The following is a 13,249-nucleotide window of genomic DNA, read 5'->3' as shown; positions in this document are numbered from 1 at the left end:
CATATATTTATTGTAGGAAAAGAGAACAAGAAAGGGCTTGAAACTTCAAACTGAAAAAAAAGAGTAGTGATATCCATTCTATCAATCGGATTCAAACCTGGTAACCTTTTTATATTTTAGTAACGTCATAATGTAAAAGATGTGGGACCAGTTTTCAATAAATCCTAACTGTGCATGAAAAGTGGAAATATGTAACTATTTCTGTAGTACTAATTCTGATAGTAACAGCTGTACCATTTCTTAAAACTATGTTCTAATCATATAAAAACAAATAAGCTAATGTCTTTTACCAGCATTGCCACTCATTAGCCATGAACTTGCCTATTGACTTTCTAAACTGTTTTTGCAAAGCATGCTGCTGTCAACAAGTCATCTGAAAGCACTGTGGTTTCAACAGGACTTCTGTGCATTTCCTTAAGTCGACTGAAGAATGATTAATGAGAAGTCAGAAACCGAACTTAATATCAGTTAGAATATTTAATTGAATAATAAAATTGGAAAACAAAAGGGGTGACTGGAATAGACAGACATGAAAAATAAAAACAAAGTAAATAGAAGATATTTACCTTTTAAAAAAAACTCTTAACAGAACAAATATGACTCCAAGCTTGTAAAAAGTCATTTGCAATGCCAAAGGTATTTTACAGCAATTAAGACATCATGTGGTTCAGCAGGTGGACAATTACCAACTCTTTCTGAGGTAAGTCAGTAAATTCATAGTAATCAAGGCATTTGATTGGTGAGACAATTTCTGGAGAATACTTCTAGACTTTAACTTAGCATGTGCATCACATAAACAGCAAGGATCATATTATAGCCCTTCCAAGAGCAAAACACTGAGGCTCTGCTAAATTAGATCATATAAATAAAACAGTACATTATTGAACTGTACTGAAGTGCAAATCTGCCTACCATTCATTACCCAACCAAAATCAAAATGGCAGGATACTGAAAAGTCTTGGAACCCACTTAAGTTTGATATTGAGGGATTCTGAGTGGGGGCTGGGGAAGCCAGAAAGAGGTGAACTAAGTAACAACAGATTTTAGATTGTGAGGAAAGGAGAATCAAACGTGATTAAATGCTCAGAACCTTAGATTACCTTTTCCCCTGTACCCACCCACTACCCCTGCCCCCACATCATAGCAGCAAAGTAACTGACTGGAAAATAAATTACCTGGAAAACAAATATTTTTCTTGTCAAATGATTTTCCTACACAGAAAGCTGACAAATTCTCTTTATCAGCACCAGTCACAAACAAAATAGAATTCCATCAGTCCTTTCATTTCATTTAGTTCTAATCCTTAAAATACCTGAAACATTGTTGATCAAGTAGGTGGCTTTTTAACTTGAAATTGGTGCCTACAAACAGAATGTTCTTGTATTGTTATGCTAAGTAAAAGTTTGGATAGTTTTGTCTTGAAGACGCCATTAAGTTGCAAAACAGAAATCATGGTGGTGCTTTACATTTGTCATCATGTAAATACCTTTTAATATCACACATACACAAACACACACTCACTCACTCCTGCACTATTCAGTTATGTGACAACATTTAATTACAAATTTGTGTAAAAGATAGTAAAAAGTTTTAACAAAGTAACAGATAGCTCAGTTATAAGCAAAACTGTTTGGTTAAAAAACATTAATTACAAATGCTATTATTTGCAATATCAGTAAGGTGGTTTTTAAAGTTAAACCTTTCTTTCAGCTTCATAATTGGTACTTGTTTTTCAGAATGTCAAGAAAAAAGCTGACCAACATACATGCCTGGTTTTGAAATAAATATGTGGTCCACTTGAAAAAGTACAAAAAGATTTTAGCCTTCAGAAGCAGGGCTTTAAGATATGACCTCCGTTTGCTACATTAGCATCCATTTTGACGAAAGTTCACTGATCTGACGTGGTAACTCTGCTTCTCTCTTCGCAGATGCTACCCAAACTGAAGGGCATTTACAGCTTTTTCCACATTCTATTTGATGGTTTGTTCAGACCTGATCCTGAAAGGGAAGACATATTATTAGCCAGTTTTGATACCTTGCACATAGGAATGCAAGCACTGAACAATAAGAAAAAAATGAACATGGAAAAAACTTCCTAAAACTTCTATTTTCTTACAGACAAAAAGTGACCAATTTATTAGATACACCTACTCATTAATGCAAATATCTAATCAGCCGATCCTGTGGCAGCAAATCAGTGAATAAAAGCATGTGGACATGGTCACGAGGGTCAGCTGTTCTTCAGACCAAACATCAGAATGGGGAAGAAATGTAAGTGGGATTGAAGTGACATTGACTGTGGAATGATTATTGCTGCCAAACGGGGTGGTTTGAGTACCTCAAAAATTGCTGATCTCCTGGGATTTTCACACACAAGTCTCTAGAGTTTACAGAGATTGGTGTGAAAAATAAAAAGCATCCAGTGAGCAGCAGGTCTCTGGGCAAAAATGCCTTGTTGATGAGAGAGATCAGAGAATGGCTAGGCTGATTCAAGCTGACAGGAAAGTGACAGCAACTCAAATAACCGCGTGTTACAACAGTGGTGTGCAAAGAGCATTTTTTGAACACACATCGAATCTTGAAGTAATGGACAACAGAAGCAGACGACCATGAACATACATTTAGTGGCCTCTTTATTAGGTGCAGGACTTATGTGCTTTGTATCCTCCTTCAGAAATTTTGCAAGTAAATAGAACTCACAGAGATCATTATAATATATATAAATAATGCTCTTATCTGATTTTCAATTCCTATCCAATAACTCTGACTGGGGTATATAATCTCTGGTACCATAGCCAAGTGACTGATTTACATACAATTCTGAATAATAAGCATCAACTCATATTCCTCCAGTACCTTATTTGTTCCTCTCTGCCTGTACCTGCTGTGCACCTCCTTTTTTCCTAAGTAGGGTGTCAATATCTCTTGAAAATCAAGGTTTTAATAATAAGAAATGCAAGAGAACATTCAAGGAGGGAATCAGCAAGGGTAAAAGAAGGAATGAGGTTGCTCTAGCAGGCAAGGTGAAGAAGAATCCTAAGGGCTTTTCAGATATATTAAAAGCAGAAAAACAGCAAGGGACAAAATTAGTCCACTGGAAAATCAATGTGTGAAGCCAAAAGATATGGGATAGATCGTAAATTGATTTTTTTTTGCATCTGTATTTACTTAGAAGTTCACCGAGTCTACAGAAGTGAGGCAAAGCAGCAGCGAGGTCATGGACCCTATACAGATTATAGAGGAGGTGGTGTTTGCTGTCCTGAGGCAAATTAGGGTGGATAAATCCCCAGATCTGACAAGATGTTCCCTCAGACCCTGTGGGAGGTTAGTGCAGAAATTGCAGGGCCTCCAGCAGAGTTACTTAAAACATCCTTAGCCATTGGTGAGGTGCTGGAGAATAGCTTATGCTGTCCTGTTGTTTCAGAAAGGCTCTAAGAATAAGTCAAGAAATTATAGGCTGGTGAGCCTGACATCAGTGGTGGGAAAGTTCTTGAAAGGTACGAGGGGTGATTGTTAAGTTTGTGGCCTAAGGTAGAGGAGATGAATTATTGTTACAAAGAACAATACAGCACACAGGATATTCAGCCCACAATGTTGTGCTGACCCTTAAATCCTGCTCCCATATAAGCCTCCACCTTAAATTCCTCCATATACCTGTCTAGTAGTCTCTTAAATTTCACTAGTGTATCTGCCTCCACTACTGACTCAGGCAGTGCATTCCACACACCAACCACTCTCTGAGTAAAAAACCTTCCTCTAATATCCCCCCTGAACTTTCCTTCTCCTCCTACCTTAGTCATAGAACCATAGAACATTACAGCACAGAAACAGGTCTTTTGGCCCTTCTAGGCTGTGCCAAACCATTTTTCTGCCTAGTCCCACTGACCTGCACCTGGGCCATATCCCTCCAAACCCCTCTCATCCATGTACCTGTCCAAGTTTTTCCTAAATGTCAAAAGTGAGCCCGCATTCTCCACTTCATCTGGCAGCTCATTTCACACTCCCACCACTCTCCATGAACACGAAGTCCACAAACTTATCAATCATTCCCAATGAGTTAACTTCAAAATTTCTACATAATCACTCAAAGAGTTTAACTGCAAGTGCATGTAACGAGAGCTGTATAACTCATCTCCTTTTACCTTAGGCCACAAACTCATCGATCACCCCTGCTGTGGACACTTTTTGGAGGTCCAAGATCCGTATGCTCCACGACCACTGGACACTAGTGTGTAAATGTAGGAGGGGACTATGGTGAAAAATAAATGTGCTAAGTTTTCTAAAACTGACTCCTTCTGCCTTAGGCCACGAACATCAATCATCCCTCGTATTCTAACAGACTGGATATAGAAGTATTTGGACAGATAGCGTCCAATTAAGGATAGTCAAAATTGGCATTGTGCATGGTAGGTCGTGTCTAACCACCTGAGGCCTCAACCTGAGCCAGTTGAGGAGGTTACCAGGAAAATTGATAAAGGCAAGGCAGTGGATGTTAGCAAGGCATCTGAAAAGGTCCAACATGGGAGGTTGGTCAAGAAGATTCAGTCGTTTGGCACTCAAGATTAGGTAGAAACTTGGATTAGACATTGGTTTGAGGACGAAGCCAGAGAGCGGTAGTAGAGGGTTGCCTATCTGACTGCAGACTTATGACTAGTGGTGTGCTGCAGGGATCAATCCTGTGTACTTTGTTGTTGGTGTCATCTCTATCAATGATCTCGATGATATTGTGGTTAACTGGATCAGCAAATTTGAGGATGACACCAGTGTTGGGGGGGGGGGGGGGGTGTAGCGGATAGTGAGGAAAACTATCAAAGCTTGCAGTGGGATCTGAACCAGTTGGAAAAAATGGGCTGAAAAATATAGACAGAATTTGATTCAGAAAAGCTCGAGGTCTTGCATTTAGATAGGACCAACCAGGGTACGTAGGTCTTACACAGTAAATGATAGGGCACTTTAGGAGCGTGATAGAACAAAGAGAACTGGGAATACAGATCCATAACTCACGGAAAGTGATGTCACAGTTTGATAGGGTCGTAAAGAAAGCTTTTGGCACAATGACCTGGGAATTTAAGTTATAATTGCATAAGACAAGGGTGAGGCCTAATTTGGAGTATTGTGTGTAGTTTTGATACAGGAAAGATGTAAATAAGATTAAAAGAGTACAGAGAAAATTTACAAGGATGTTGCCAGGATTTGAGGACCAGAGTTATAGGGAAAGGTTTATTAGGTTAGGAGTTTATTCCCTGTAATGTAGAAGATTGAGGAAGATTTTACAGAGGTATACCTAGTTATGAGGGGTATAGATCGGGGTAAATGCAAACAAACTTTTTGGGTGGATGAGACTACAACTAGAGGTCAGGGATTAAGGATGAAAGGTAAAATGCTTAAGGGGAACATGAAGAGGAACTTCTTCACTCAGAGAGTGCTGGGAACGTGCTGTCACCGTAAGTGGTGGATGTGGGTTAGATTTCAACACTTAAGAATCTGGATAAGTACATGGATGCAAGGGTTATGGAGAGCTGTGGTCCAGATGAAGGTCAATGGGACTAGGTAGATTAATGGTTTGGCATGTACTAGATGGGGCAAAGGGCCTGTTTCTGTGCTAGAGTTTTCTATGACTAACTGGCAATGAAGCAGCAGACTAATGCTCAGCCATTCTTCCACAACGTAAAAACAATACAACATCCAGTGGAGGACAACAGATAGGTCAGAAGCTTGAAGCCCTGTAACAGCTACCTCCTGTAGTTACCACACTCTTATTAGTATGTGGCTTCAACTTCAAAAAGAATGAAGACATTTAACATTATCTTCCAATTATTCAAAAGCAGTCAGATAAAGTACCAAGTATGCAGCACCTAGCCCTCAATTAAATTCAACAAAAGAGTTTAGTCCCTTTGCTTTTCACTTGTGTCAAGTTATCTCCAACAAATGTTATTAATTTCAAATACTAACTTACCCCTTTGCATCAGTTATGTCTGTGTTGCTATCTTTAGATATGTCTTCCTCTTTGGTATCTGAAAACAATTCAAACATTATTAGATTCTGAAGAAATTTAGAGAAAGGAAATTTAAATATGCTCCTGATGGTATGTGGTACTTGCAACTACTTTCAGTCTCCAAAGTGCTATCAAATAATTGTTTTCATAAAAAAAGACATTTTATTGCAAAGGAACTACAGTTCTCAATCTGTATGAAAACTAAATGCTGCCATTTTCCTTCACAGCATAAATCGAGAAAACTTCCTTCAGCTAATAGGTAACTAATAAATTGTAATTCAAATGATTTACACTTCAAGGGGAAAAGATGATTTACCTCACAAGCATAAAGATTATCACAAAAGCAAAAGAAATCTACCCTAATATCTTTGGATATCCTAGAGTGTAACACAGAATCACAACCTTGTTACAGTTTATGACAGGAATTTGGCCCATCTTTTCTTTGATGGTTCTCTATCTGCACCACATTCTAGTTCCAAGTAGCAGCACCTTCTCTGTTGCCTTGCAATTTTCTCTCCAGCATGCATGTATTCAGTTCCCTCAAAGATAAGACAAGATGGGCCGAATTGCTCTCATATAATCTGATCATCATCTCATCTTCCAATTTATGTTACAAACAAGTGCCCCTTACATCAGTTTTAATTCTCTTCCTCTTTATCTTAAACCTGTACTTCTAATTCTCAAACACTTTACCTGAGGGAACACCCACTTATTATATACTCTCATTGTTCTATCAAATCTTCCTTCAGCCTTCTTTTCTCCAAAGGAAATCACCTCAGCCTGTCTAATTTATCCTTGTAACTGTGGATCTCCATCTCAAGAAACATTCCTATAGATCTTTACTGAACTTTCTCCATTGTTTTTAGCCCATTAAGACATTGGAGCAGAACCAGGTTATTTGGCCCATCAAGTCTGCTCTATCATTCCATCACGGCTGATTTATTTTTCTTCAGAACCCCATTCTCCTGCCTTCTCCCCATAAACTTACCTGCCTTACTAATTAAGGACCTATCAACCTCCGCTTTAAACCTATCCAATGACCTGGTCCCCACAGCCGTCTGTGGCAATGAAGTCCACATATTCACCACTACCTAGCTAAAGAATTTCCTCATTATCTCTGTTCTAAAGGGAGTCCTTCTATTCTGAGGATGTGCCCACTGGTCCTTGACACATCCCACTATCGGAAACATCCTCTCCATGTCCATTTATCCAGGCTTTTCAATGGAGGTCTTCACATCCTTTCTATAATGTGGTGAGCAGAATTCCATAATTCTCCAGTTGAAGCTCAACCAGTGTTTTATAAGATTCAGCAGAATTTCCCTGCACTCTCATTCTTTGTCTCTATTGATAATATTTCAAGAACAGCATGCCTAATGATTTCTTGGGACTGGATAAGATCAGTCGTTTAATAATGTGTGCAATTTCTAGACAATCACTATTCATTTAGGTACTTGTCTACTTGAGAATTTTCAGAAATATACCTTCAGCTTCCCTTCGCATTAGTGAGCTGATAGTTTCCTTTAGTAGTGTTATTTGAGGAACAAATGTTATCAAGACATTTTCAAGAAACATCCAGGGATATACCTTGCATCAAAAGAAAAGGCCAGTAGGCAGAGGAGGTGGGGTGCCTCTGTTGGTACAAAATGAAATCAAATCCTTAGAAAGAGGTGACACAGGATCAGAAGATGTAGAATCCTGTTGGGTAGAGTTAAGAAGCTGCAAGGGTAAAAAGACTCTGATGGCAGTTGTATACAGGCCTCCAAATAGTAGCCATGATGTGCGTATGAATTACAAGGGGAGATAGAAAGGGCAATGTTATGATAGTCATGGGGGAATTTAATATGCAGGTAGATTGAGAAAATCAGGTTGGTCCTGGATCCCAAGAAAAGGAATTTGTAGAATACTTATAAGATGGCTTTTTAGAGCAGCTTGTGGTTGAGCATTCTGGGGGAAAGGCAATTCCAGATAGGGTGTTGTGAAACGAATCAGATTTGATTAGGGAACTTAAGGTAAAGGAAACCATAGGAAACAGTGATAATAATATTATAGAATTCACCCTGCAGCTTGAGAGGGAGAAGATAAAGTCAAATGTATCAGAATTACAGTGGAGTAAAGGGAACTACAGAGGCATGAGAGAGAGGAGTTGACCAAAGTTGATTGCAAGGGGACACTAGAAGGGATGTTGGCAGAACAACATGGCTGTAGCTTCTGGGGTCAATTCGGGTAGATACAGCTCCAAAATGAATAAGTATTCTAAAGGAAGGATGAGGTGACCATGGCTGACAAGACAGCATGAAAGCAAAAGAAAGGGCAAATTATAGAGGATTGAGAAGCTTTTAAAAACCAACAGAAGGAAACCAAAAAAGCCATCAGGAGAAAAAAAGATGAAATATGAAGGGAAGCTAGCCGATAATATAAAAGAGGATACAAAAACTATTTTCAAATATATAGAGTAAAATAAGCTGAGAGTGGATATTGGAACTCCTGCAAAATGACACTGGTGGGATAGTAATGGGTGAACAATAAAATGGCAGAGGAAGTTAATGTATTTTGTGTTGGTGTTCACAACAGAAAGCACTAGCAGTATGCCAGAAATTCAAGAGTGTCAGTGGGCAAAAATCAGAAGTGCAAAGGGACTTGGGAATCCTGTGCAGGACACCCTAAAGGTTAACTTGCAGGTTGAGTCTTTGGTAAGGAAGGCAAATGCAATGTTCGCATTCATTTCAAGACGACTAGAATATAAGAGAAAGGATGTAATGCTGAAGCTTTATAAGACATTGGCCAGACTGTACTTGGGAGTATTCTGAGCAGTTTGGGCCCCTTATCTAAGAAAAGTTGTGCTGGCATTGGAAAGGGGTCCAGAGGATACTTACAAAAATGAGTCTGGGAATGAAAAGGTTAACATATAAGAAGCATTTTTATGGCTCTGGGATTGTACTTGCTGAAGTTTAGAAGATTGAGGATAGGATGGGGGAAGCTCATTGAAAGCTATTGAATATTGAAAGGTCTGGATAGAGCAGAAACGGGGAGGATGTTTCCTGTAGCGGGTGAGTCTAGAGGGCACAGCCTCAGACTAGAGGGCCGTCCATTTAGAATAGAGGAGGACTTTTTTAGCCAGAGGGTAGTGAATCTGTGGAATTTATTGCCATTGAAGGCTGTGGAGGCCAACACATTGAGTATATTTAAAGTGGAGGCTGATAGGTTCTAGATTAGTTGGGCATCAAAGGTCACATGGAAAAGGAAGGAGAATGGGGAAACAAATCAGCCACAATAGAATGGCGGAACAGATTCAATGGGTAGAATTTCTTAATTCTATTCTTATATCTTATAATTTTACAGTTAAAACCTCTGCTTCAAAGTATTAGTAAAAGACGCAACAGACTGGAGATGCTGGAATCTCTCCTGTCAAATAATAGCCATATCTCCTCTACATCCTCACTGCTGATTCAAGTTTTCAACCTGAAATACCAACAACTACCTTCCCTCAGATACTCCTCAACCTGCTGAGTTCCTCCAGCCGATTATCAGACTTCTTAACACCACATGAGGAAGCAAGGAAGATTTAGGTTGTGAATTTGATGGGCTGAGTGGCCTACCACAGTCATATGAAAATTAACAAAATAAGTCTGGAAAGTAACCACAGCAGTAATGCATCCATCTTGCTTGATATTGCAGATCGAACCTGCCTCTGCCTTTGCACTCGCCCACACTTAATTTATAAATAGATATTAAAAACTAAAATTAATTCTGACAACAAATCATGATAATTAGAGCACAAATGGCAATTCAGCAATAATGCTTACACAAACTAAGTAACTGGATCAATATTTTCCAATTTCAGTTACCTGCACCTTCTTTGTATCTTTTGCTTTCTTTCTTTTCTAGTAATTGTCTGACGTCCATTTAAACAGACACAATAGTCCAGATTAAGTCCGCTGGGGGGTAGCAATACAAGCAGCAACTGGCACAGGTGGCCTTCCAATACTCAACATCATCTTAACTTAAGACCATAAGACATAGGAGCAGAATTAGGCCATTCTGCCTGATAATTCTCCTCTGCTATTCCAATTTGGGTCATCAATCATCCCTCTCAACCCCATTCTCCTGCCTTCTCCCTGTCACCTTTGACACCCTTACAAATCAAGAACCCATCAACCTCTGCTTTAAACGTACCCAATGACTTGGCCTCCACAGGCATTTATGGCAATGAATTTCACAGCATCACCACCCTCTAGGTAAAGGAATTCCTCCTCATTACTGTTCTAAAGGGATGTCCTTGTACTCTGAGTCCGAGACTCCTCCACTATAGGAAACATCCCCTCCGCATCCACTCTAAGCATTTCAATATTCTTTATGTTTTAATTAGATTCCCCTCATTCTTCCGAACTCCAGCAAGTACAGGCTCAAAGCTCCTCAACATTAACTCCTTCATTTGCAAGATCATTTTCGTGAACTTCCTTTGGATCCTCTCCAAGGCCAGTGCATCCTTCTTAGCTAAAGAGCCCAAAATTGCTCAAAATACTCCAAGTACGATCTGACCAGTGCCTTATAAAACCTCAGCATTACATCTTCACTCTTATGCTCTGGGTCTCTTGAAATTAATGTTAACATTGCATTATGCCACAGGTCAGGTATCAATACATCTGACCCCACACTTTATGGCTGGGCTCATCAATGATTCCAGAAGCAGCTCCAAAAATCAGAAAAGGCTGCATGCATTTCACATCCAGCCTTCTATTCATTTAACTAGTTTATCACCCTTAATTTAAAAATTCCCTGGGTATACTCCTAGCTGTCTCCCTGCAATTAAATTTCTAGCATTTTTATTTACTTCATATTAATATTTTAACTAATTTGTAGTAGGTTCATAGATTTGTAAAACCTGATTACACAATTATTAGTTATATAATTAATAAAAATCATTTAAACAGCCTTTAATAGATAAATTAACAGAGTGAAATATAGCTGTGTCAGCAGATGGAGGCCAGAACTGTCCTGTGGTGGGACCCCAAACTTCACCTCCTGGGGCTTGGTCTTACTGTATACTTTTGTCTTGCAGTCTACTTTGAGCTCATCGAAAGTCTGAACTCGTAGGCACTGAGGGAAAAACCTCCTTATATACGTACAATACATATATTTGAATTCTACACATTTGGGTTGTTTTTATCTTTGAGTACTCACCTAGTTTTCTCTCTTCTGGTTCTTTCTTTTCTTCAATTCTCGCTCGTTTAGTACATTTCTTGTGGTGTGTAATATTTCTTCGGCCTCCTTCTCCTTCATCTTCAGAGTCAGAAAATTCCTCATCACGTGCTATTCGCTTATCAGATGCTCGGACTGCAATTGAACAAATACGATCAACTGCCCCAGTTCTATTTCAATATATTTTTAGTATCCTTTCAAATAAACATTTAAATATATATTTTATCGCACTCCTTTTACAAACCCAAAGCACTTTTTGGACACTTCAAATTATTCAGTAAACAATAATTTTTCATGAAGTTCATTTCAACTTGTTCCAATCATACAATTTGCTTGTAAAATCTTCCGATGTTCTCTCATAGCTTGTCATCGTAGGAAACTACATCTTGCTGCCAGTTAAGTAGTACTTTAATAATTAAAACAATTAAACATTTAAAATAAAAGGCTCTTCTATGTATAAGAAACCCAAATTCTTCAGTGCAACCAATGCAAGTGTTACTGTATGCTTAACATTCTGATTAGCATAATTTACCCTCGGCCAAATAATTTATGAGTTTGTACACCTCACCCCAATTAAGATATTCCTCTCCATCGATGCTGCCCAACTTTATGAGTTCCTCTAGTACATCCTCTCGATGCTGAGTTCCTCCAGCATCTGCAGAATTTCTTGTGTTTATACTAGGGCGTGTCGCTGGTTTCAAAATTGTTAATCTAAGAACTAAGCTGTCTATCTTTCATAGATTTATGTCACATTTTATACTCTAAATCTTCATTTTTGTAACACTTCTTATTCTTTAACAAAAAATGAAAGGAAAAAGGACCCTAAATAACTTTTCCTTTCTGTACTACAGTAGGTTAACATTTCAAGCCAAACCTTTTCATCAAAACCTTTCCAGTGTGTAGAACTCAGTACACAGCCACATGAAGCATTTTATTTTGGGGAAAAGATTGTTTTCTTTTCAGCATCTAAAAGCTGAAAAGCAGTAATCAAATCCCTAATACATTAAACCAAAGTATACCTTTTACTCCTGGATACCTCGTGTACATTGTAAGCACTGTTGCAGTATTCACAAGTTTTAACTGTACACTTCTAGAAACTAAACAACAGCATACAACGGTTGCATACATGTACCACAACTTGTATGAACAGGAATTGGAAAACAGAATATTCCTGGGTGATGTAGATCTCTTGGGAGAATACTTTCCTTTTGCACATTCAACCTGAAGGTGGTTGCACTTTCAACAATTCAGGTTCCTTGCTACCGCAGACTGCCTTTTCGTGTCCATCGCTTTGAAGTGTAACTCCTCTTCAAAGGAATTATTTTTTAAATCATTCTTTTGTATCTCCATCTTGGATTTTTTTATCTGGTTATGATTCTCTGGTCACTTACAATATGATCATCAGGGCCTGTCTTCTACCCACCTGAGATATTTATCAGAAGTGATGCCGATGTAGGGCCCTTTGCATTGTCAATGGTCCCTCCCATCTGTCCTACAATCTCTTCGACCCCCTACTATCAGGCAGGATGTACTGTGGCCTAGGACAAGAACTGTTAGGATGGAAATCAGCTTCTTCCACCACCCCCCAGCCTCCTAACGCCACCCCAGGTGTGAGACTACTGAACTCTCTGCCACCAACCAGGTCTCATCACAAATGAATGCAATTGTAAAATGTAGGCGGACTACTACTAACTTGAAATTCGTTTGTCAGGATCTCCCTCCTCTTCCTCGCCACTGTTTTCCTGAATAGCATCTTCGGGAATTGCCTGCATTTGGACACCAGGAGCATGTGGTAGCATGCGTAGATTTTCAAATAAACGCAGTCTGTGAAAAGACAAATTACACAAATACTAAATCACTTCAAGAATAATCGAACAATTTTAAAGGCAACAGAAACAACTACCGCTTAATATTGTGGCAGCCACAGAAAAGAAACAAGACAGTTATGGAAAAAGGATAAGGTTGACCCTCAAATTAATGTACTAAATTGGGGGTAAATCTTTTAAAAGAGATTTAGTAAGAGTTTGTGACCAACATGTTACAGTAAGGTTGAAA

The 13,249-nt window shown here is 38.8% G+C and overlaps 1 protein-coding gene across 1 annotated transcript in view; it reads right to left on the bottom strand.

Annotated features, from left to right (window-relative positions):
* Positions 1–458: 458 nt before the first annotated feature.
* Positions 459–13,249, bottom strand: part of LOC132400467 (histone deacetylase 2-like) — a 74,637-nt gene continuing 61,846 nt past the window's right edge. Inside the window, exons 11-14 of the mRNA XM_059981455.1 lie at positions 12,888–13,018; positions 11,177–11,329; positions 5,957–6,014; positions 459–1,998 (exon numbers count right to left, since the gene is read on the bottom strand). Of these exons, the coding sequence (XP_059837438.1) occupies positions 1,971–1,998; positions 5,957–6,014; positions 11,177–11,329; positions 12,888–13,018 (370 nt within the window). The 3' untranslated portion in view covers positions 459–1,970. The remainder of the gene's footprint in view (positions 1,999–5,956; positions 6,015–11,176; positions 11,330–12,887; positions 13,019–13,249) is intronic.

This window comes from Hypanus sabinus, chromosome 10, assembly GCF_030144855.1.
Source record: "Hypanus sabinus isolate sHypSab1 chromosome 10, sHypSab1.hap1, whole genome shotgun sequence".
NCBI classification, from domain to species: Eukaryota; Metazoa; Chordata; class Chondrichthyes; order Myliobatiformes; family Dasyatidae; genus Hypanus; species Hypanus sabinus.
This window is presented reverse-complemented; position numbering and strand designations above follow the sequence as displayed.